The 25,266-nt window shown below is 37.7% G+C and overlaps 1 protein-coding gene across 1 annotated transcript; it reads left to right on the top strand.

Moving 5' to 3' along the window:
- Nucleotides 1-2,123: 2,123 nt before the first annotated feature.
- On the top strand, nt 2,124-25,266 carry LOC149288563 (outer mitochondrial transmembrane helix translocase-like). Its single transcript, XM_089491307.1, has 12 exons — nt 2,124-2,207; nt 2,490-2,579; nt 3,067-3,117; nt 3,524-3,657; nt 9,690-9,765; nt 13,403-13,573; nt 13,877-13,975; nt 14,157-14,277; nt 15,414-15,614; nt 15,771-15,877; nt 16,062-16,155; nt 25,214-25,266. The coding sequence occupies exons 1-12, from the start codon at nt 2,124-2,126 to the stop codon at nt 25,264-25,266; spliced, it is 1,281 nt and encodes a 426-aa protein (XP_089347433.1).

The raw sequence follows: 25,266 nt of genomic DNA, 5'->3' as shown, positions 1-25,266 counted from the left end.
TCCTCCTAGGAGGTCTTTGTTTCCGTCATGGGATCTTACCGTTGTGCTTCGAGCCCTATGTTCAGCGCCCTTCGAACCTCTGGAGGAAGTGTCCATGAAACTTCTCTCGCTAAAAACGGTTTTTCTAGTGGCTATTACCTCGGCTAGGAGAGTTGGGGAAATCCAGGCTCTTTCCTCCTCTCCGGAGTTCACCGTTTTTCATGATGATAAGGTTGTTCTCCATGTTAAACCTTCGTTTCTCCCTAAGGTCATTTCCAGGACCAGTATTAATCAGCCCTTGGTTCTTCCTACTTTTTTCTGTATCCTTCCTCTCCTGAGGAATTGGCTTGGCACACGTTAGACGTCAAAAGAGCTTTAGAGATTTATATTGATCGGACCTCCTCCATCCGTTCCTCGGACCGTCTGTTTGTCAATTTTTTTGGGCGGTCTGCTGGGAGAGCGGCTTCTAAATCTTCCATTTCCAGATGGCTGGTGGATACCATCTGTATGGCCTACCAGTCCAATGGTCTCAATCTACAATGGCCCATCAGGGCCCATTCCACAAGGGCCATGGCAGCCTCCTGGGCAGAAAAGGCTGCAGCTTCACCTGAGGACATTTGTAAGGCTGCTACCTGGTCCTCATTCTCCACCTTCGTTCACCATTATCGGCTAGACATCTTCTCCTCCTCTGCGGCGGATTTTGGGCGTAAGGTGCTCCAGGCGGTGGTCTCCTGATATGTTCTCCCCCCCAGTTCCGGGATCTTGCTACATCCCACTCGTACTGCCACTGTATGCCAGGAAAAACGGAAATTTTTTACTCACCGTAAATTCCTTTTTCCTTAATACAGTGGCAGTACAGGTTTCCCTCCCTTCTTGTGATAGAATAAAATGTTTTTGGCAAGCAATTGTGTGTGTGTCTTGTTACTTACTGACTTCCTATGGTCGGCCCCGGCTTTATGGGTAAGGAGGAGGGGCTCCGGGGCATTTAATTGTTTTTCTATCTTTAGAAAAGGACATTACCACTCGTACTGCCACTGTATTAAGAAAAAAGGAATTTACGGTGAGTAAAAAAATTCCATTTTTATTTGTCTTTAGAACATGTTTTCTATGGATGTCTTTTCTCGTTATCTGGTTGGGAATCATGTTATCGGCAATATTGTCAAACTGACGGTATTGGGCGCAGCCAGTTATTACACTGCCAAATGGATGATGCATGCCTTCGATTCAACCAGAAAACAGGAACCAGAAGATGAACCTCAGATAGAGGTATGGAACTTTTTTCTTAATAACTTTGACAATAGAGAATACCAGTAAAGTCTATAGAAAGAAGGAGTAACAATGTTCCCTAAAAGATAAAATCTTGTGATTGTAAACGGGATGTACAGATATCAGTATTTACATTAGTTCTCCAAAGCTATGTGCAGTGATCATCCATGAATCTCACCAGGTGGACCTCACACGGGAAAGGGTTTTAATAGCATTGCCTGAGATGTGGTATTCTTGGTGGGATCCTTAGTTAATCATTTTAAAATACGGTAAACTTACTTTTATTCTTTTGGTATCTTGTAGGCTAAAGAACCGATGAGTCAGATTGGAGGAAAAACTGTCAGTCTGACGCAATACGAAATGTGCATCGCCGCACAGTTAGTGGACCCACTCAACATGGAGGTAAGGGAAAAGGTTACATGGAAAGAAGTAAACTGGGGAAGGAAGGACCAGGACAGTGAAGAAACCTGTATATATCCTTTTAAACCCCCATTACTTTATAGTTCTATTCCTTTTTGCTTTGTCTAATATTTCTAAGGTTGCATTGTAGAAGCAGTTTTACAATTGTGTTTGTTCCCTGTAGGTGACCTGGAGTGACATCGCAGGTCTTGACAATGTCATCGAAGCCCATCGAAGCAGCTGCTGTTTTCTCTTTGGCTGTGAAGCTCCAGCCAACTATCATTTTCATCGATGAAATCGGTAAGTTGCTCTTGGAAGTCACCAATCTCTAGCCATGCCAAATGGTGTATGTATTAGACTTCAATGTGATATTAGACAACTGGTGCCCAATCAATGGGCATTAATGAGTCTTTTTGTACATTCATCATGCTTGGCTTTTTCTTTCTCTCCACACAGACTCTTTCCTTCGAAGTCGTTCCATGAGTGACCATGAAGTGACGGCCATGATGAAAGCCCAGTTCCTAAGCCGTTGGGACGGGCTGGAGACAGGCCACAATTGTCAGGTAATATCTCGTTGGCATTACCTTAAAAATTTTTATAAGCAAATCTTCCAAACTAGAGTACATTGTTTAGGATTTTAAGCTAGAGAACACACAGATAAGATGTGTATCCAACACTTTAAAAATACAGATTGCGTGCATAAGTGTAGTTCCTAAAGGATTTTTGAGGCTCTGGGATTTGGAGAAGAAACCACACATCATTCATTCTAGATTTATCATATTTTTTCAACACATTTTCCTACCATATAGTACTTCTTATGTTTCACTTTTGTTGTATTTTCATAGGTTATTATCATGGGGGCCACTAACCGACCTCAGGACATCGATCCAGCAATACTGCGGAGGATGCCAGCCAGATTCCTGATTAAGAAACCAGTATGTAACTAAAATGTCTTTTTAAAGGAAATCCTCATGTTAAACTGGTGTATATCCATGTTCTTAATAATCTCAATACATCAACCTGCAAAAAATGTTGCATGACAAATAGAACTTTAGTAAAAAAAGGAGTTCTTTATATTTTAAAACAAACCCATTTTATGACCTGCATTAAACATTTAGTAGCTATTGTATAAATACACAACTTTTACAGCCGGTTTTAAACCAAATCACTATTGTTAAGATAAATAATGAAGATAATTAGAACTTGCGGTTCTCTTAGATAGTGATGTATGGGTCAAATACTACTAATACTAAATGCTGCTGAAGAAACAAGGTTATTTATAGTTTGTTTTAGCCACTCCATAACTATGAATTCTTCATATATTTTCCCATTCCTATACTTCAAAATGCATTCTTGTTGGGATTAACAAAACTAATTATGAATAGTTTTTCTAAAATGCTGTTTTCATCTTTTTTTTTCTAGTCTATGGCACAGCGTCAATCAATTCTCAGTCTCATCTTGGAAAATGAAAATGTAAGCAACTTATACTTTGATATATGTGATGGTTGACTATTCCACCAATGGCCCAAGAACTGTCCTGCTCAGCTGGAACTGCCTCAGATAGTCACCCCTTTCCACAACATACTGTTAAATGTCAAAAATCATAAAGCCACCATTCTCTGGCTACTGGTATAATATCAATGTTTTACAAGATTCCTAGGCAATTGCAATCTTTTTACACAATGCATTTTCAGTTGGACTTGATTCTTCTCAGTCTTGTTTGACTCTTTTCCTTTCCCTAAATGTTTAGAAAAACACACCCTTGTTTACTCCTTATGAATCTATATCACCCGGCTTTGGTCTCTTGGTAGTTTTTTCAATGACACTGGGGAAAATCACCAACTAATTGTCCTTATGTGTCCTAATATGTTTTCTTTAGGTGAATGAAGATGTAGACCTGCGTGAAATTGCCGACTACACCGATGGATTCTCAGGAAGTGATCTGAGGGAAATATGCCGCGATGCCGCTCTGCTTTCCCTCAAAGAATATGCAGACAGCCATTCAGACGATGGGTATGTGTCACCTCTGTCTCTCTTATATTCATGTATTGCATATGAAACCCCTATGTAATGTTTTTTGGCTAATGGTAAACGTAAGAAAAGCCTTTGTGTCCAGTGACACAAAATACTGACGTGACAAAGTCAAAGCAAGATGTGCCATTTTGACATAGTAAGTGCGTGTTATGGAGCACACACTCTGTCCTTCTCAGAGGAGAAACCCACATAGACCTCCTGGTTTTTTTTGTCCCACTGAATGATTGAGTGAATACAGTCCAGAGAACTTCACAACTTCTATATTGTAGAGTTGGCTCCACCAAGTGAATCATTGTATCATTTCTCAGCATCTTCACACTTTGTAAACTCAACTTGCAGTAAGTTAGATTTCAGAGTGACAATGAGCTGATAACAAAACTATGCCCACTGGCAAGCTATTTTTATTTCTTCTTTTCTAGCTTTTGTCAGGATAGTGTAAAAATAGGACGGCTCCACTTACATAAGGCAATAGAAAGAATGTGCATGTTCCAGGAGCCAATGAGCCAGGGAATCGACATGCTGTCCTAATACACGAAGCCTAATGGATTTAGAGATAACCAAGACGTATTGGTTCTCAAGTTGGACTCATAGGATTATTATTAGTAATAGTATTGTTAGTTGTAAGTTGTAGTTTGAATAAAGTAGGTTAAGGCCAAGGGCATTGTTATCTTTCTGTTTAAGGTTGTGTGTGTGTCTTCTAGAGAATAGTGTGAATAGTTTTCCTCTTAAGACGCTTAAGTCAATAACAGAGCTGCAGAACCTGCGTGTGTTATATAAATGTAATTTAATAGTCAAAAAACATGCGCACTTTATTCCGGAAACTAAATGAGTGCATTTCTCATGTGTGTATGAGGACAAGGGTATGTACTTATGTTATAGGTTTACAGGGAAAAGAAAAGCTATGCGTGGTAGCATTTCATTGTACAGGGCAAGAAAATTAGCAGTCTGCTTTTCGTCCAACATCTATTTTTATCTCATTTATTTAACTTGATCCATCATTATTTGCATCTTTGAATTGATGTTTTCATGATCAGTAAGCTGTAAACATGCAGGCCACACCTACATTGCCATATTTGTAAAATATGTAACTCAGGCATGTTATGTCATAATAGTTAACTTGCACGGTCTTGACTTTACTCTAAGCCATGCCCATATCACCATATATGGAAAACATGCAAAGCAGGCAACTATGACGTCATAATAGCTAGGCTATAAAACCCCGGTGCCTGCAGTGACTGTGCCCTCATTCACACAGTGATTGTTCATAGACGAGGACCTCAGAGAGAAGAAGAAGCTACAGGACTGTAGCTTCTTAGGAAAAGTATGTATACCCTAAATTATAAATGCACATAATCTAACATAGACCATAAGTCAAATATATAGTTATATTATAAAAAGATAAAGGGATTTAGATAGTATTGTTTTGCTCAAAACTTGCTTCTCTGTTGTGGTTGAAAAATGATTGAACTGAGGTGTCCTTCCCCATGGAACGTGGTAGAATATAGATAGTAAAACAATGACATAGAAATTACTCTGCGCTAAGCAAATATGACAAAACAAAACAGGATGTTATCATCTCCTCTATGGATAGATGGCTGCAATACAAGAGGTGGCTGAACTTTTTCCAGCAAACCACTCAGGACCGTGGTTACATCCATCTATAACCAAAACGTTTGAAATATCTCTGATCAGAGCGCTATTATTTCTGGCCAAATGTGGTTTAATTTATTTCATAAACAATTTGATTCCAACATCCAGCTTACAGTTACCAAGACCCATATTACCATATATGGAAATATGCAAAGTGGGCAATTGTGACGTCATAATAGCAAAGAAGCTACAAGGCTATAATGCGATAGAAAATGTGAGGATATTACGTTTACAATCTAGACTTAAAAAGTAAATAGAAGTATAAAAGTATAGTTTTAAAATTAAAAAAAGATTTTGTAAGATTTTGTTTTCTCTTAAACCCACTAGTTTGCTTCTCTATTGTGGTTTAAAAATCAGTAAGCTGTGAACACACAAAGCAGGTAAATTTCAAGTCCTAATAATTATGTTACATGACCATTGTACCACCAGCCACAACAATATTACCATATATGGGAATATGTAAAGTGAGCAAATGTGATGTTTCTTTTTTTTTTATTTTTTTTATTTATTTTAAAACAAAAAAGACAAAATAACAAGACATAAATTATAACCTTTCATCCTTATAATATGTCAAATGATATCGAAAGGTTAAAATTATAACATACACATACAAGACAGTATCAAGACCAGGATGTTTTCTTTATCGTCTAGGGGGGAGAAGGAGGGAGACATTGGTAGTATTTTTGTATTAATATAATAGTTTAGTTAGTATTGCCAGGATTATGTAATAGTTTGATATGTATAACCAGGGCCAGAAAGCCATCTTTTCCAAGGAGACCAAATTACTTCATAGTCTTTTATATTATTATGAGTTCGATAGAAATACCTCTCCATTGTATATTGATAATTTATTTGAGCTATAACTTGAGACCAGGTTGGAACCAGGTCTGTTTTCCAAGATCGAGCTATACATATTTTGGCTGCTGCTAAAACATTAATGGCCAAAAACAATTTCGGCTTATTTTTCCAAGGAAGATCGATATGGAAAAGAAAAGATTGCGGATTCAAAATTATATCAGTGTCAAATAAATTCTTAAATAAAGTAACAATTTCAAGTCTAAGGTTTAATAACTTATCACACTCCCACCAAATGTGTATCAATGAACCCAGTTCTAGTTTGCATCTCCAACATTTGTTGGAGGTAGTATTATACATTTTATGAAGTAAGGTTGGAACATAGTACCATCTGTGAAGGAGTTTGTAATATTGTTCTTGAAGATTTATACAATGTACTGCTTTCCTTACTTTATTCCAAGAATCACACCAAGTATCAAAAGAGTAGGAGGTACCCAAATCTCTTTCCCACTTCAGAATAGTATTTGGTTTATCCAACTTTTCTTCTTGATCCAATATATTCCTTAATCGTGTAATTAAGTTTTATTTATTGTGAGCGTGTATAAACCTATCTAAGTCAGTGGAAGGAGTTAATGGATTGCATTTAATGAAACTTCTAATTCTTAAATAAGAAAATAATTCTTTATTTGGTAAATTATACTTAATTTGAATTTCATTAAATGAAACCAACTGAGAAGGAGTGCATATATCTGAAATCGAATCTATACCCTGGAGAAACCAGGATTTCAGATCTATGTCCTTGATCAAATTTTGCACAGCCATCAATGCAGAAGATAACGAACATAGTTCCGTATTACCAAATTTCCCCTTAAAAATAATCATGTTAGTTAATATGTTGGAAACAATTGGATTAAGAATATTAAGTCTGTTTATATCTTTTTTATTAAACCAATATAAGAGGAATGGATCTAAATTTTGGCATTTCCACTTCTCATAATTGTACCAAGGTAGTTCCAGGTTCTTTTTTATGTCCCAAGCTAGAAAGTGGTTAAATAAGCAAATTTGTTGTAAGGTACTCAAATTAGGAAAATTAAGGCCAGAACTTGTAAGGTTTCTAATAAGAATAGCACGTGAAAGTCTAGGTTTTTTACCCCTCCATACATATGATAAGAAAACTTTTTCGAATTGATTTAGAATTTTCAACGGAACTGATAGAGGAATAATTCTGAATAAGTATATCAATTTTGGCAAAATATATGACTTTAAAGTGTTAAGTCTGCCCATCCAAGAAATCTCCAAGTTCCTCCATTGAGTAAATTGGTTTTTAAAAGAATCTAAAAGAATCAAATAATTATTGGTTATAGTAGCTGAAAGATTCTGATATATTTTAATTCCCAAGTAATCAATATACTTATGGTTCCAGTGTATTACAGATTTATTCTTGAGAGACTCAAATCGAGAATAATCCATATTAAACTCAATCATTTGTGATTTGTCTAAGTTTAGTTTATAATTAGAGTATAATGTATATTTATTGATGCACTCCAAAACCTCCAAGAGAGAGTTTTCAGGAGAGGCTAAAGTAAGTAAAATGTCATCAGCATATAAGGAAATCTTGTGCTCAAATGGGCCAGTATTTATTCCTATAATTTTATTCGATCGACGTATTAATGTCGCAAGAGGCTCTATTGAAAGGACATATAAAAAGGGAGCTAAAGGGCATCCCTGTCTTGTTCCGTTATTAATAGGGAAACTCATGGAATTTAGATTAGGACCCGAGATTTTTGCATACAAGTTCCTATAAAGTGCCATAGTGAGAGTTAAGAATTGACCAGTCAGACCAATAGAAATTAAAGTTTGTTCTAGAAAGGGCCAACTCACGCGGTCAAACGCTTTTTCAGCGTCGAGCGCAAGAAAGATAGCTGGCGTTTTACTTAAGTGTATCTCATAAATTAAGTTTAATATTCTACGCGTGTTATCTTCTCCGTTTCTGCCCAATAAAAAATCCGGTTTGGTCTGAATTAATTAACTCCCTCATAACAAGACTAAGTCTATCAGCTAAAACTTTAGAAAATATTTTGATATCTTGGTTTATCAATGATATCGGATGATAATTCGTAACTTTAGTTAAGTCTTTCCCACTTTTAGGGATAGGAGTTATTATGGTCTGCAACATTTCAGATGGAAAATTATTCCCTAAGGATATTCCATTAAATAATCTCAATAATAAAGGAGAAACAATGGGTTCCAAAGTTTGGAAAAAACAAGACGAAAATCCATCTGGACCTGGAGTTTTGTGCGAGGGTAAATTTTTTATAATTTTATTTATCTCAAATAAATTAATCGGCGAGTTTAGTTCTTGTAATTTTAATTCAGAGATCTTCGGTAGATTAAGAGTATTGAGAAAACAGTTAATTTGTGTTTTATCTTTCGATAATACTGGTAAGTTATATAGTGTGCAGTAATACTCTCTGAAGGCTTCACTAATTAATTTTGGCGTTAAATAAGTTTTACCATTTAGTACTATCTTATTTATTCTGTTTTTGGCATTTTTGTTTTTAATTTTATTCGTTAAATGTTTACTGGCTCTGTTACTGCCATAATACCATTCCTGTTTCAAAAATGTTAGGTTTCTGTTAATCTTCTCTGTTAATCTTTCTTTAATCTTAATTTGAATTTCCTTAATCTCCTCATAAATCTGGGAAGAAGGGTTTAATTTATTGGCAGCCTCTAGTTGTGCTAGTTTAATATAGAGGTCAGTAAGAGGTGCCCCTTTTAATTTCTTAATATATGCACCTTGTTTTATAAAATGACCCCTCATAGTGCTTTTAAAGGCACACCACAAAGTTGCGTCTGAAACCATGCCGTTGTCATTCATCTCTATAAATTCTATGGCTAGCTTTCGAAGTTGTTCTTTAAAATCTCTAGAGGACAAAAGAGATTCATTTAGCCTCCAATTGGATCTCGTATTAAAGTCCTCATTATTTTTAATTATTATAAAAATAGGGGCATGATCAGACCAGGAGAGATTTCCTATGCTAGAGGATTCACAGCTTTCAATAGATTTAATATCTGACAAAAACATGTCAATTCTTGAATAAGAATGATGTACAGCAGAATAATAAGTAAACTCCTTCACAGATGGATTTTGTGTCCTCCATATGTCATATATTTTGTTTCGAGCAAGACAAAGAGAGAAGGATCTAGCCAAAGATTTCATAGTTGGATTTGGATATGAACCGTACGGGAGACTTTTATCTAATTTAACATCTGAGATGCAATTCATATCTCCGCCTATCAATAAAGAACCTTTTGAAATATTTTGAACTCTATCAAAAATCTTTTCCAAAAATTTTACTGTATGTACGTTAGGAGCATATATGTTAACGAGTGTATATAGTACATCGTTCAGTCTACAAAAAAGGATGTTATATCTTGCCTCATGATCATTTTCCAAATATATCTGTTCAAATTTAATTTTTTGATTTATCAGAATTGCAACACCTCTTTTCTTTTTCCCACTTAGGCTAGCTTGAGCAATAATGGGGAATCTCTTATATTTCCAGCAATGAGAATCATCCTTCTTCCAATGGGTTTCTTGGACTAGACATATATCCACTTGCTCTCGAATTAACATATCATGTAAGAATCCTCTTTTATATGGAGAGTTTAATCCTTGGCAATTGATAGATGCTAATTTAAGTGTCATAGATATTAAATACAGTTACTCCCTCCTTCTCTCCCCCTAGACCTGGTCTACCGTCAAAACATAAACATCTACATAGACAAAAAAACATAAACTTTACATTTACATTCGTACTAATTACACATGAAAACATATCATGTGTTTGTTGCCCCATATAGTATGTTGGGCTGTATCATGCGTAAGTGCCGACGGGTGGAGACGCCAAAAACATAAGAATAGATTAAATATACTTTAAATAAATAGTGATATTAATAAAATTGCACAAAGGGAAGAAAAAATAAATAAATAAATAAATATATAAATACATTATTTCTTTTGCTGAGAATACCTTTTCCAAAAATAAAGTGACTTAGTGCAAAGGAATTGGTATTCAATACCTTAATATATATCTAATTAATAATATAAAATTTAAATAAAGATTAAATACATAAGAGACCCCTTATAAGGTGCTATTTCCTCAGATAAAATGACCTTAATTTGAAACAATTAATATTCAATAACTGTAAGTATAGTGATTGCACAATATATATAATTTATAATATATAGTTATGTATCTAATTATTAATAAATAAATTAATAAATAAATATATACTATTCGACCAAGGTTAAAGTGCTGTTTCCATAGACAAAGTGACTTTAGTGTAAAGCAATTAGTACGCAATACCTATAGTAGGTGTAGTAATTACACAATGTATATAATTGATAATATATGAATTAGATAGGTAAAGATTCAAAATCAACCAATATTAAAGTGCCAATTCCGCAAATAAAGTGACTTGGGTGCAAAACAATTAATATTCAATATATATAAGTGCATTAATTAGCCTATATATCTAATAAGTTAAATAAATAAAAATTCCCATTTTACATAAATTAATGTGCAGAGTCGCGTAGTATAATAATACAAAGGAAACAAAAAAAAAAAAAAAAAAAAAATTTCTATTCCGTAATAGTATATTATGCTAATCTACCATTAATAAGGTGCCATTTCCACAAATAAAGTGGCTTTAGTGAAAGACGATTAGTAATCTCAACCAATGTTAAAGTGCCATTTCAACTAATAAAGTGGCTTTAGTGCAAGACGATTGGTGTTCAATATATGTATATACAGTAATTGCACTATATATCCAATTTTTAATAAATAAATTAAATGAATAAAAATTCCCATTTTACCTAGGTTAATGTGCAAAGTCACATAGTATAATGATACGAAGAAAAAAAAAAAAATAAGATCTGTTCCATAGTAATATATTATACTAATCAACTATTAATAAGGTGCCATTTCCACGAATAAAGTAGGTTTAGTGCAAGATGGTTGGTAATTTCAATCAATATTAAGGTGCCATTTCAACATATAAAGTGGCTTGATGCAAGACACTTGGTGTTCAATATATGTAAATGCAGTAGTTACACTATATATCCAATTAGTATTAAATAAATTAATTGAGTAAAAAAAAAATTCCCATTTTACCTAAGTTAATGTGCAAAATCGCATAGTATAATGATACAGGAAAAAGGGGAAAAAAAAAAAAAAAAAAAATTAAAAAAAAAAATTCTGTTCCATAGTAATATATTATGCTAATCAACTATAAATAAGGTGCCATTTACACAAATAAAGTGGCTTTAGTGCAAAATGGTTGGCAATCTCAACCAATATTAAGGTGCAATACAAATGAAATATATATTATATAAATAAAATTAGCTATTCAGTCCATTATTGGCTTTCAGTTGGAATTAAATTATTTAAAAGATCATCAAGTTCCATAGGATTGTTAATTATATGAGGTCCACTCTCCTTGAGCACAATCAGTTTAGAGGGGGAACCACATTTATATCTTATGTTCGAATCGCGGAGTTTCTTGACACCTATAGAAAATTGTTGCCTGAAGTTTCGTGTTGCAATGGAGAAATCTGGAAGCAATCTCAGTTCCCTATATTGTTCCATTTGTGGCTTGGTTTTGTTAAATTCTTTTATAAAGAGAATCTTAAAATATAAATTATTAAAACGAAGCATTACGTCCCTAGGGGTCTCAGTATTCAGATCTTTCGGCTTCGGGGTCCTATGGTAATTTTCAAGCAAATGGTTAGCTGGGCTGTCTTGTTTTACAAAGATGGATACAAGACCATTTAAATATTCGCCTAAATTGATGATGTTTTCGGGGATCCCTCTTATCCTAAGGTTTTTACGCCTTGATCTATCCTCCAAGTAAGTAAGTTTCGTTTCCATAGCTTGAATTTTATCTTTCAAGACCTTAGTTTCATTCCTAGCAGTTCCCAATTCAAGCTGTAGTGTCTGAATGGAGTTTGCCTGAGAAGTGAGTGTAGCCAAAATGGAGGCAATATCCTGTTTCAAAGAAACTGTGTTGGATTTCATTTCTGCCGTGAGTTTTGAATATAGGTCATTTATATTTTCAATTTTAGTAGAGTAAATTGAATCAGATTGTATAGTGTCTGGACAAATGTCCAAAGAGAGATCTATTGAGACGTCCGAAGAGTCCTTTGGAGGACGTTTAATTATATGGGAAGCGGTGGAAGTTACAGATTTAGGAGAATAATATGTTGTCAAAGCTTTAGATTTGTCCAAACTTATCCTCCTTTCTTTTTCTCTTTCCTTTTCTCGTTCTTTCTCCTTTTTAGGCGGCATTATTTCTGAGGTATCTTAGGACGCCGTTGCGTTTCCTTTAACTGTAGACTTCACCTCTACTGAGCCTCTTCTGGGGCTTTTTTTATATTTGTTTTCAATTATATTTCTCCTTTATTCTGTGTATCTTCGTCTACTCCACTCCTTCTCCTATCCTCCCTCCTATCTCCCTCCAATCAACAATCCGTCCCTTCTTTGAGAGATATTTGTCTTATCTTATATCTTGTGTCTTATTTTTCTTCTAAACTTTATTGTTTATATGTTTTGTATAGTTATAAAGCCAGTAGTCGTCAAGATATCTCCAGTAAATGATATTTAACCATGCAATCACGTGTTAGCTATACGGATTGGTGTATTATACCACGATTAAAATCAATCGAGCAATAAGGATCCAAATAATAAATAAAATTATAAATAAAGTCACTGAAATCACTTATCTTGATAAAAAGCCACGTGTACAGACGATCCGTGATTCTGAATTCTCTGTGACGTAACGGCTTCACAAATCTCCTAGCGGTCAGGCTCTCCTTACCCAGTGTAGGAGGAAAGAACCCATTATCATTAGGGTGAGTAGTAGGAGAGAGAGGCTCGGATAAGGAGGGAGAGAGGATATCCTGAAGGCAGTAGTCCAGTTGCGATCCAACAAAGCAATTTACAGGAGCAGAGAAGCCTTGTTAAGCGTTTTGGGTTCTTCAAATTCCCCTGTTCGCGGTAGGTAGCATCAATCACTATCTGCTGCGTCTCCAAGGGCCGGCACTAGCCGCAGCCGTAGTTACATCGCACGCATAGCGTGACGCGTGCGACGTGCTACGTCATCACGCATTCCCCTTAACTACCAATTGTTGTAAACAGTGTTTCATTCACTTGAAAACCTAAAGTAGCAGTTGCCAAAAAAGGTTCTTATGTATTAATGTATTTTTATTTGTCTTTAGAACATGTTTTCTATGGATGTCTTTTCTCGTTATCTGGTTGGGAATCATGTTATCGGCAATATTGTCAAACTGACGGTATTGGGCGCAGCCAGTTATTACACCGCCAAATGGATGATGCATGCCTTCGATTCAACCAGAAAACAGGAACCAGAAGATGAACCTCAGATAGAGGTATGGAACTTTTATCTTAATAACTTTGACAATAAAGAATACCAGTAAAGTCTATAGAAAGAAGGGGTAACAATGTTCCCTAAAAGATAAAATCCTGTGATTGTAAACGGGATGTACAGATATCAGTATTTACATTAGTTCTCCAAAGCTATGTGCAGTGATCATCCATGAATCTCACCAGGTGGCCCTCATACGGGAAAGGGTTTTAATAGCACTGCCTGAGATGTGGTATTCTTGGTGGGATCCTTAGTTAATCATTTGAAAATACGGTAAACCTACTTTTATTCTTTTGGTATCTTGTAGGCTAAACAACCGATGAGTCAGATTGGAGGAAAAACTGTCAGTCTGACGCAATACGAAATGTGCATCGCCGCACAGTTAGTGGACCCACTCAACATGGAGGTAAGGGAAAAGGTTACATGGAAAGAAGTAAACTGGGGAAGGAAGGACCAGGACAGTGAAGAAACCTGTATATATCCTTTTAAACCCCCATTACTTTATAGTGCTATTCCTTTTTGCTTTGTCTAATATTTCTAAGGTTGCATTGTAGAAGCAGTTTTACAATTGTGTTTGTTCCCTGTAGGTGACCTGGAGTGACATCGCAGGTCTTGACAATGTCATCGAGGCCCTAATAACCAGCGTCATCCTCCCTATAAGAAAGAGACACCTGTTTCCAAAATCCAGGCTGATGCAGCCTCCTAAAGGTATTACTCAAACCCTGTATGCGGGGCTTTTTGGGTTGAATCTGTTTCACTTATTAAGGCTTAAGGTGCTCCATTCATGACTTATTTTATATGTACAAAGATTATCTATATGGAAGCAATTTGGTGAGCCACAAGGCTGTCCAATTCTGGCCCTCAGGCAGTTACCGTCAGGATATCCTTAGACTCGGTTGAGTTATAGACAAACCTGCTCTATTCACCAGTAAATTGAAAGTACATTTTATCTGTACTTCTTTTTACCTGTAGCTGATTGTGCTGTTTGCGCTCACTGCAAGGGAGTTAACATAATGGTATCTCTATCTGGGCAGGTTTCTTTGCAGTTAGGCTGTATAATTATATCTAGATAGGTTAGTAACTGTGTAGTGTAGAGAGGTGGCAAACAAAAGGCACAAAAAAGCACAGAAATAAGTAAATGAGGTGCAAAAACTCCCAACCTGTGCGTAACAGGTAGCAGAAAATGTATTTGTAGGCGGTGCAAAATATAAGAGTAAACTATAAAATCGGATACCTGAAGTAAAAAAGTAGAAATCTACTTTAACATAATATAAAAAGGACTTGGTACAGAACTTACGAGTCACTCAGGTAAATGTTGCAGAGAAGTTGACAGTGTTACTGAGATCAACAATGTTTCGGCGTGGTAGCCTTTGTCAAGGGTAATCTGCAGAGTGACTTGGAGTGGTGCCAGTTCTTCTTTTTTGTCCCTGTTATATTATGTTACAATACATTTTGACTTTTTAGCTTGGCATAAGATTGCTGCGGTATCATTTATTTGTATTATAGTATGCACCTCCAAGAAATACTTTCAAATATTTAAAAGGTTATACATTCTTGCTAAACAAAACACCAAAAGGATGTTTGTTTGTGTTTTTTTTTTGGGGGGGGGGGGTTATTTCTTTGTAATGCTTTCTTTCAAACTTATATAATTAACTATTAGAAGCTCTTACTACAGACTGCAATATGCAGAAATGTGCTTGATCAGAGGCTATCTTCACTTGGTAGCCTTTATATTTTTAAGCAGATTAAATTACTGGAGCCTTTAAATACATTATTTTAATATTGTTTAATTACTAAAGGTACTTCTATTGTATAAATAAAATCATGCACGTTTTTTTATACAGGTGTCCTTCTTTATGGACCTCCAGGTTGTGGAAAGACACTTATTGCTAAAGCCACAGCCAAAAAAGCCGGATGCCGGTTTATTAATCTCCAGCCATCCACCCTGACCAACAAGTGGTATGGAGAGTCTGAGAAACTAGCAGCTGCTGTTTTCTCTTTGGCTGTGAAGCTCCAGCCAACTATCATTTTCATCGATGAAATCGGTAAGTTGCTCTTGGAAGTCACCAATCTCTAGCCATGCCAAATGGTGTATGTATTAGACTTCAATGTGATATTAGACAACTGGTGCCCAATCAATGGGCATTAATGAGTCTTTTTGTACATTCATCATGCTTGACTTTTTCTTTCTCTCCACACAGACTCTTTCCTTCGAAGTCGTTCCATGAGTGACCATGAAGTGACGGCCATGATGAAAGCCCAGTTCCTAAGCCATTGGGACGGGCTGGAGACAGGCCACAACTGTCAGGTAATATCTCGTTGGCATTACCTTAAAAATTTTTATAAGCAAATCTTCCAAACTAGAGTACATTGTTTAGGATTTTAAGCTAGAGAACACACAGATGTGTATCCAACACTTTAAAAATACAGATTGTGTGCATTTTCCTACCATATAGTACTTCTTATGTTTCACTTTTGTTGTATTTTCATAGGTTATTATCATGGGGGCCACTAACCGACCTCAGGACATCGATCCAGCAATACTGCGGAGGATGCCAGCCAGATTCCTGATTAAGAAACCAGTATGTAACTAAAATGTCTTTTTAAAGGAAATCCTCATGTTAAACTGGTGTATATCCATGTTCTAAATAATCTCAATACATCAACCTGCAAAAAATGTTGCATGACAAATAGAACTTTAGTAAAAAGAGGAGTTGTTTATATTAAAACAAACCCATTTTATGTCCTGCATTATGGTTTTAACTAACTCCTTCTAAAGACCACGATCGACGCCAGGGACCCCTTGCTTCTTCTGCACCTGACACTATCATGCATTGACATGAAACAGTATAAAGATGCAACGGCGATTTGGGTGAAACATGTGTCGGGTGTTCTCCCATCCTGCCGACCTGACCCATCAGTTTCTTCTACTTTAGAATAGTTTTTATGGCAGTGCCTCTGACAAGCTGTTCTGATAAGACCGTTCAAAACCCGGCGCTGATCCAGGGGCCAATGTCCTTTAGCAGACTAGATATTTTATTTATTTTTGCATTACGGGTTATTTCTCAGTTTATTTACGTATTCATATTGATACTTTGTTTAGTATTTGGGGTTTTTTTTATCCCTTTGAGTGTCTTATGGCAGTGAAGCCCTCATTATACATTTAGTCACATGCACTTTTGTCGCATTAGTGTTTGGTTAATTATTTCAAATATATTAGGGAGGGATTATTCTTTATGACAAAAGGTTATATTTTATGATATAATTTATATCTGGATGTTGCTATTTGAACCCTTTCTTTCCTCTTTAGTTTTGGTATCTAGTTGTACATGTTATCCCCATATTTATTATTCTGTTTATTATTTGGCACCTCTCTTTTTTTTGTTTTGTTTTTACCATTCTGTGAAAAAGTATTTTGCCCCTTTCTTCTATGTGTAATTAGTTGTTACATTTAAATGTTTGAGATCATCCAACCAATTTTAATATAAGGCAAAGACAATGTGAGTAAACACATAATGCAGTTTTTGAATGATCATTTCATTTCTTAATTTCAATAACTAGTTGTACCACCTCTTCTTCTCTCTGAGGTCCTCGTCTATGAACAATCACTGTGTGAATGAGGGCACAGTCACTGCAGGCACCGGGGTTTTATAGCCTAGCTATTATGACGTCATAGTTGCCTGCTTTGCATGTTTTCCATATATGGTGATATGGGCAATCAAATGTTGCGATAACCGTCAATGAGTCTTTTCCATCCCTCTGAAGGAATTTTGTCCCACTCTTGACAGAAAGGTTTTAATTCAGACGCATTGGGGTGTTTTGGAGCGTATAAAATAAATGCAATATGCTATATCTCGTGTACGTGAATTTAGTGTATAAAAGTGGAAAAAAAAAAAAAAGTGATATACTTCCCGAATGACCACAGCAACCCAAAAAGCATCCCACAAGGAACCCCCATGGCGGACTTTTACTTCCGAGGAAAGACCACACGGGACTCCCCTCCCCCCCCGGCGGACTTTTTTTTCGCTTTTATATGCACTCAGTGCATGGATGAACTGTGAGTGCAATCTAAATAACGACTATTGTTTTATTGAAGATACTGCACCATGTTCAGTTTTATTTTTTAGATCTTGTATGAAGATCAATTAAATATTCTACTTTAACACAACTTGAAGGGCCTGAAGCATTCTATCTGTTTGTGAGTGCAACTATAACTTTACACATTTCCTAGTGTTTATACTCTTTACACTATATATTTATCTTCTTCCCTTACATGTACCTGCGCCCCATCCATTCGCATATCTGTTTTGGAGCGTAAACTGCTTTTTTAAGGTCATGTTACAGCATTTCTATTGGAGTCAGGACTCGGCCATTCCAAAACATTCAGCCATTCAGAGGTGATTGTATGCCTCGGATCATTGTCCTTCTGCTTAACCCAACTGCGCTGATGGCCGGACATTCTTTTTTTTTTTTTGCTTTAACTCATCAGTTCACTGAATTTTTTGCCATCAAGATGTTTTTTGGCCTTTGTGCTGTTTTCAGTCAGCAGTGTTTTTTGCTCTCCCGTTTTTGCACAGTCTCTTTCATATTGTGGAATCAGAAACACTGATGACCTAACTGAGGCAAGTGAGACCTGCAGTTCTTTACATGTTTGTCGGGTTCTTTAGTGACCTCCTGGATGAGTCGTCGATGTGCTCTTGGAGGAATTTTGTCAGCCGGGCCGCTCCTGGGAAGTTTCACTGCTGTTCCAAGTTCTCTCCGTTTGTAGAGAACGGCTCTCATCGTGATTTCTTTGGAGTCCTAAAGCTGTAGAAACGGCTTTTCAACCCTTTCTAGACCGATAGAAGTGAATTCATACGTTTCTCACCTGCTGCTTTTTGAGACCTTTTAGCCCAGTTCACTTCAAGACGGGTTCTATTTAATTGATGTTTAGATTTAAGATGGCTGGCAGTAATAATGCCTGAGTGGAATGAAATTGAGCCCAATTATTAAAACATTTGGTTAATTGTTTGATTTGGTAACTAAAGAGGTAATTATTTTTTTTCCACATAGGGCCAGGTAGGATTGGATAGCTTTTTTCCTTCCATACATGAAATAGTTTAAATAACTTGGGTTATCTTTGTCTAATATTAACATTAGTTTGATGATCTGAAACCCTTGAGTCTGATTAATATGCAAAAGAAGAAATCGTGAAAGGGGCAAATAGTTGTTCACAGTACTCTATTAACATATACATATATTAATATATAAGTCCCTTAATACTACAGTAGTACAGTTATAAGCAATCATATCTTGTTCATGAATGTTTATCAAATGCATTTAAACGCTTCCTGTGGTGTTTATCTCCAGTCATAATTATTATTTCAAGAAAAGGTACTGATTGCTTCTGGTCACCATGCAAAGCTTGATGACTCAAGATGCTCATGTAATGGGTCAAAATCATAGTTCTTCATAAAGAGCTTTTTGCACATTGGAAAATTATGGATAGGAGATGCTGTCCCCTTGGCTGCACCCGGAAGTGCGGAGAGAGGTCAGAATAGAGAAGATAGAGAACCATTCTGTGAATTCTCCACAAATCTATTCTGAACATTTGAGGTGGCAAATTGAGGCCCCTGTCTGGATCCCATGGACACAATGTGACTAATTTAAGGGCAGTCTCTGCATGGGAGATGGGCTTCTTTTGCCCCCTGTTAAAGATGACCCTACTTTGCATCCACTATTTATCAAAGGCTACCAATTTTCCATGATAACCTTCTATTTTTGCCTCTGTTCTACCCACAGAAATCTGTGTGCCTAGGGGTACATGGAATGTAAATGTGGTTCTGTATATAACTTAAGGTGTCTGTTACTTTAGTATGTTAATATAGATTTGTATTTCATCATATGGATGGGGGATCTTTATGACTATAAAGGCCCCAGTGCTTCAATCATTCTTTGACATGCCCATCAAGTGCCCTGAACCCTTAGATGATAATGCTTCTAACTTCTATAGAATTGTCTGTCATAAGAAGCCTTGAAGCCTTGGGACATTAAACTCAGCCCCGGTGGCAGCGAATATAGGAGTGGGGCAATTTTCATGCAAATTGAACCCAACTCTTCCAACGAGGGAGTGAGGGCTCCTTTCTTTAAAGATAGCATTGCACACTATTACTTTTAATTACTTAGCAATACTCAATGGCAGAGGCGTATCTACTGAAAATAGTGCCTATGGCAAGCACTGAAATTGCACCCCTGTCCAAATATCTAAAACCCATTTACTAGCCCCTGCTGCCCATATATATATATATAAATATTAGTCCCTGCTGCCGATAGCAGGTATAGATCAACACACAAACCCAGATCAACTGAAATTCACTTGTGATCTCAGCACTGAAGGTATATATCAAATAAACAGAATCAGACATACAAATCCTGTATTTACTGGTATGCAATAATAATATATGAAACGTAGCATAGCAGGTATAGATCAAATAAATACATGGAAACAGCATTGCAGGTATTAATCAACTGAATAAGACATATTAACCCTGTATTTGCAGGTACACATAAATAATGTATGGAAACATAGCATAGCACATATGGATCTACAGAATAATACAAAAACCCAGCTTTGCAGGTGAAGATTAATTAGAATTCACATAAAAACACGGCATTGAAGGTATATTTAAAAACCCCTAAATTACAGGCATAGATCACAGGTTGCACACCCCAAAGCCAGCCCTGGCGTCCACACTGCCCACATAGAACCTGACCAGCACCCAGATAACACACATTAGATTTGCAATCTTTGTCCCCAAATAGCCCAGCACAAGTCAACTTTGTCCCCAAACAGTCCGGCCTGTGCCATCTTTGTCCCATATACACCCTGCCTGTGCCATCTTGGTCCCCAAGGCTCAAACCTCCTGCTAGTGCCATCTTTGCCCTTCCACAATTTTACATCTATGATACACAAACACTTTTACAGTCACTCACTAATTCACACAACTCATCCACACATTAACTCATGCTCTCCCTCATTCAGACAACTGATCCACACATTAACTCATGTTCTCCCTCATTCAGACAATACATTCACATATTAACTCATGCTCTCCCTCATTCACTCAATGCATCCACACATTAATGCACACTCTTTACTTATATCTATCCCCTTTCCCTCCCCTATCACTTTCTACCCCCCTCTCCCTCCCCTATCACTTTCTACCCCCCTCTCCCTCCCCTATCACTTTCTACCCCCCTCTCTCCCCTATCACTTTCTACCCCCTCTACCTCCCTTATCACTTTCTAACCCCCTCTCCCTCCCCCTACCCACTATATACCCTCTACCCCCCCACCCACTATATACGCTCCCCCCACCCACTATATACCCTCTCCCCCAACCCACTATATACCCTCTCCCCCCTTACCCACTATATACCCCCCCACTATATACCCTCTCCCCCCACCCACTATATATCCTATCCCCCCCCTACCCACTATATACCCTCTCCCCCCCTACCCACTATAATACCAGAGGCTATTAGAGAATGCAGTATACTGATCTGTGCTTTAGAATAAGGTCAAAGGGACAGTTATTTTCATAGACAATCTCCAGAGCTGCAGAAGACCCCCCCGAGTCAGTGCTGGAGCTGATTGGCAATAATAAAACCCTGTGTCATGAGATATTTCTCAATTTATGACGAAAATGGCAAATGCAGGGATTATGCAGAATGTAAGGGGTACAATACATAAACTTAGAAGGACTTACCTCTCAGCTATTGTATGCGTTAAACTGTAGATGATGGCTGGAGTGTCCTTTAAAAATAAAAAATACAAAAAAGTTTAGTGTCTAAGCCACTTTCTATTTAGTCGAGGGACTGCTGTCATCCAGATCCGAGCTAAACCACATTACAACATCCCCTGAACGACATTGATCAAAATCTAAATTTCTCAACATTGGGAATGAACTATATGAACAAACTGTGAAAGTTGAGTTGTTCATTATAAAAGTAATCCAACTATACAGTATGTTTTCTTTGATTTTTTTTGTATTGTAGTGCTTAATAAATAATGGAAGATAAATAAAAAAAAAAAAAAAAAAAAAATAGGAAAATAAATTAAGACAGCAGCTACGTTTCCTAGATATATTCTCCTATGGCAAATAGCGATATGAAAAAGAATTATTCAGGTAGGGACTTAACATGCCCTCGATCCAATTCACATTAATTGCTGAATGATAATGAGTTCAGAACAGCCTGTCTTAAAGCTGTACGTCGGTGCCTTCACTTTCCAAAGATAAACCATCAATTTCCTAAAGGGCAAATGCATTTTAAAAATAGCAGCAGTGGCCCTAGGAAGATTATTTTAGTTAAACACTGAATTTGGCTGTATAGAATCTTAATTAGTAAGGTGTTCTGCCTAATTAATCTATTTCAGTGGATTAACCCTCGGGGTCGGACCTGCATCTTTATTTCTGGTTCCATTTTAAAATAATAAATTAAAAGACAACTGTAGCGAGAAATAAAATATTTCTTACACTAATAACGTAATTGCAGTAAAACTGTAATGACAAGATATGGGAAATACCTTTTTTTAAGGCTCCCACACTCCCCATATAGCATGCCGGGCACATCCATATCGCACAAAATATCGGCTGGACAGAAAATGCACATCCCGGTCTGTAATGGCCCAAGCATGCGCTGAACGCTCACCACGCATGTAGCAACTGTCGCGTAGAGGGATGCACATCTTTCGTCAGCCAACCGACATTTTCAAACAGACCACAAGCTCAACTAGTCAAGTCGTGCCAGAGCTGAGCCACATTTGGTTGGCACATATGGAGCCTATACTAAAGGGTGAGGGGTGTTTGATTCAACTCAGCTCTGGCTCGTGCTTCTCCGTGTTTAAACCCACCTGAGCAGCTATAGGAATGGCCCAGTTGACATTTCTGACAAAATATCTGTCGCTCTAACACATTTATTAATCCACTCTCAATGAATGTTTTCCTACCTTTTCTCTGTCACTTTTCCTCCTTCTCTTCGTTCTTCCTCTTGGCTCTTCTTCTTCTGTGTCCTGTCCTTCAGGTTCAGTGAGTGCGGTAGGCGGCAGGCGTGGCTTCAGTGTTGTGCGCCAGGATATGACATCAAATCCCGACGCACAGCAACAGTTGCCGCGCGCATCGCAAGGGAGCGGGATCGGAGGTCTGCATTAACAGACCTCCCGCTCCCTTGATTGTCTTTAAGCCGGTTAAAGGGATATCCTTGATCTCCCCAACTGTGACAACTTACCCAGACAATTGCATACACTTACAATATGTGTACAAAAACATACGTCATTAAAACATAGAAGTGTGGTCTCATACCAAGTATGCGTAACATAATGACATCGGATAGAATGGCATAAAATGGCAATCCAGAGTCAGCGCGGAGAAGCCGCTAAGAACATGTACCGTAGCAGTAAAAGAAAATAAATTGAAGAAATACATATGGCACGGCATGAGGAAGCAGCATTTGTAAGGTAAGCAGCAACGCCTGACATTCCGAGAAGAGTATCCCGGTACATAAATTGGAGATATATTAACAGAGTATAAAAATAATGTAACAGAAAAGAAAGTAAAATTAAAAACAACATAAAAACCAATGCTCCGTGTGTGTGTGTCGTATCCATGTTACAAATAGAAAATGTATAATGTATGGTATGAAGATGAAAATAGGCTCAAAGAACCATCTAATGGTATATGTACGTCCCCAAGAAGTGAAGGTGCTAGCAAGCATTGGAAAGCAGATGTAACATCCGATCAGAGGTTACAAAAGTGGTCCACGGCATCCATTTAAGGCCATTGGTGTACTCTCGACCGTGCGCCGCAGCCACCAAGTCCTCCATACGGCATATGAAGTTCACCCTAGTGAGCCATGCGTCAATGGGTGGAGGTCCAGGGGTCCTCCAATATCGGGGTATAATGGACTTAGCAGCGTGGATTAAGTGGATGGTCAGCGACTTCTTATAGGAACCAAAGGAATGCTGTGTGTGGTGTAAGAGCAATGAGTCAGGGGCCGCTACAAAGGTCGGGTCCGCAATATCAGTAATCACTTTAACCACTGATTGCCAGAAGACCTGAATATCGGGACAGGACCACCAAAGGTGAATATAGGAACCCTCCTCTAGCCCACAGTGCCAGCATAGCGGGGAAACCTGAGGAATATAGCGATGAAGATCAACTGGGACTTTATACCATCTTGATAATAATTTATAGTTACATTCCTGAACCAGACTCGAAATCGCCCCTTTATGAGTGGCAAACAATATGGTATCCCAGTCATCGTCAGAGAAGTCACAGCAAAGGTCCATCTCCCAAAGGCTCATAAAATAAGGTTTAGTATTCCCATACCCGTCAAGGAGAAGAGCGTAGAGCCTAGATAAAAGATGGGAGGGTTCAGAGCAGAGAGTGCGTAATTGCTCAAAACCCGATAAGGGTCTGGAGAGATGAGAATTCGGAAGGAAGTCAGAGACATAATGTTTAAGGCTGTGGTATAAAAAAAGCAAATGGAACGGTGGTGCGGACTGGCCAAGCAAGTCCTGGATAGTACGGAAACCGTCTGGGAGGAGAATGTGGCAAAGCCTAAGCGCCGTATGATGTAATGGCGTCAGGGAAGCAATGAGTTTGGTATTAACCCCTTAAGGACAATGGGCAGTCCCAAAACCCATTGAAAACAATGCATTTTGAGCCCGTACATGTACGGGCTTTGTCATTAAGGGGTTAAAATAGTGAGTAAGATCAGGGTTGTGAGTCAGTGGGAATAATGGGCCTGGTATGGAGGTAAGACTTGTGTGGGCAGCTATACGTTTGAGGACTTTCAGTGAAGCTGAAATGGTCGGGTGCGTGCGTACAGTAAGCCCCCAAAATTTTTCCGACAACCACGGGGCAGCGGAAATGCGATGAATAAAAAAGGAGTCCTCTAGCGCCACCCACAATTTGGGTGTCTCTATCGACCACTCCACCACTTGTCGTAGATGAGCAGCCATCCAGTACCATTCAATATTTGGGAAGCCTAAACCCCCCTTTATTTTAGGTCTGGTTAGATGAGCAAACGATAACCTAGATTTACCACCTCTCCACGCATACCTCATGAAGACCCTATGACACGCTCGGAAAAAGGATCTGGGCAAAAAAATTGGTAAACACTGGAAAAGGTAAAGGAACTTCGGGAGAATACTCATCTTAATAACCCCGATACGGCCAAACCACGATATATGGGGAGCCGCCCACCTTCGGAGATCGTCCGTCACCGAGGAGAGTAGCGCCATATAATTAAGTTGACGCAGTAAGGCAAGATCAGCAGAAATCCATATACCAAGATATTTAAAGGCAGATGCTTGCCATTTAAAAGGGAAAGTTCGAATCATGTCATTCTTTAATTCAAGGGGTAAATTAACCCCCAATATTTCCGATTTTTGCAAATTAATTTGGTAGTTGGAAAGGGTTTTAAAGTGGTCCAATTCTCGGATAACCTGCTGGAGTGAGGTGAGCGGCCGAGTTAGCATGCAAAGCATGTCATCGGCGTAAATAGCAATTTTGTGGGTGCAGCCCGCTATGGTAATACCGGAAATATCAATATTATGTCTCAAAGCTTGGGCTAAAGGTTCTATGACAAGGAGGAAGAGCAAGGGAGACAAAGGGCAGCCTTGGCACGTTCCATTGTTGAGTCTGAATCTGTCTGA

Source organism: Sceloporus occidentalis, unplaced genomic scaffold, assembly GCF_023333645.1.
Source record: "Sceloporus occidentalis isolate IW3139 unplaced genomic scaffold, rSceOcc1.0.p SCAF_50, whole genome shotgun sequence".
Classification (NCBI taxonomy): domain Eukaryota; kingdom Metazoa; phylum Chordata; class Lepidosauria; order Squamata; family Phrynosomatidae; genus Sceloporus; species Sceloporus occidentalis.
The sequence above is the reverse complement of the archived record's forward strand: the minus strand, read 5'-3'. Positions and strand labels throughout refer to the sequence as shown.

Coding starts and splice junctions, on each gene's coding strand:
- LOC149288563 (XM_089491307.1), top strand. CDS start 2,124: ATGAGTGACCATGAAGTGACGGCCATGATGAAAGCCCAGTTCCTAAGC. Junction 14,278..15,413: donor GCTGATGCAGCCTCCTAAAG/GTATTACTCAAA, acceptor TTTTTTATACAG/GTGTCCTTCTTTATGGACCT. Junction 16,156..25,213: donor CCTGATTAAGAAACCAGTAT/GTAACTAAAATG, acceptor AGGAAGAGCAAG/GGAGACAAAGGGCAGCCTTG.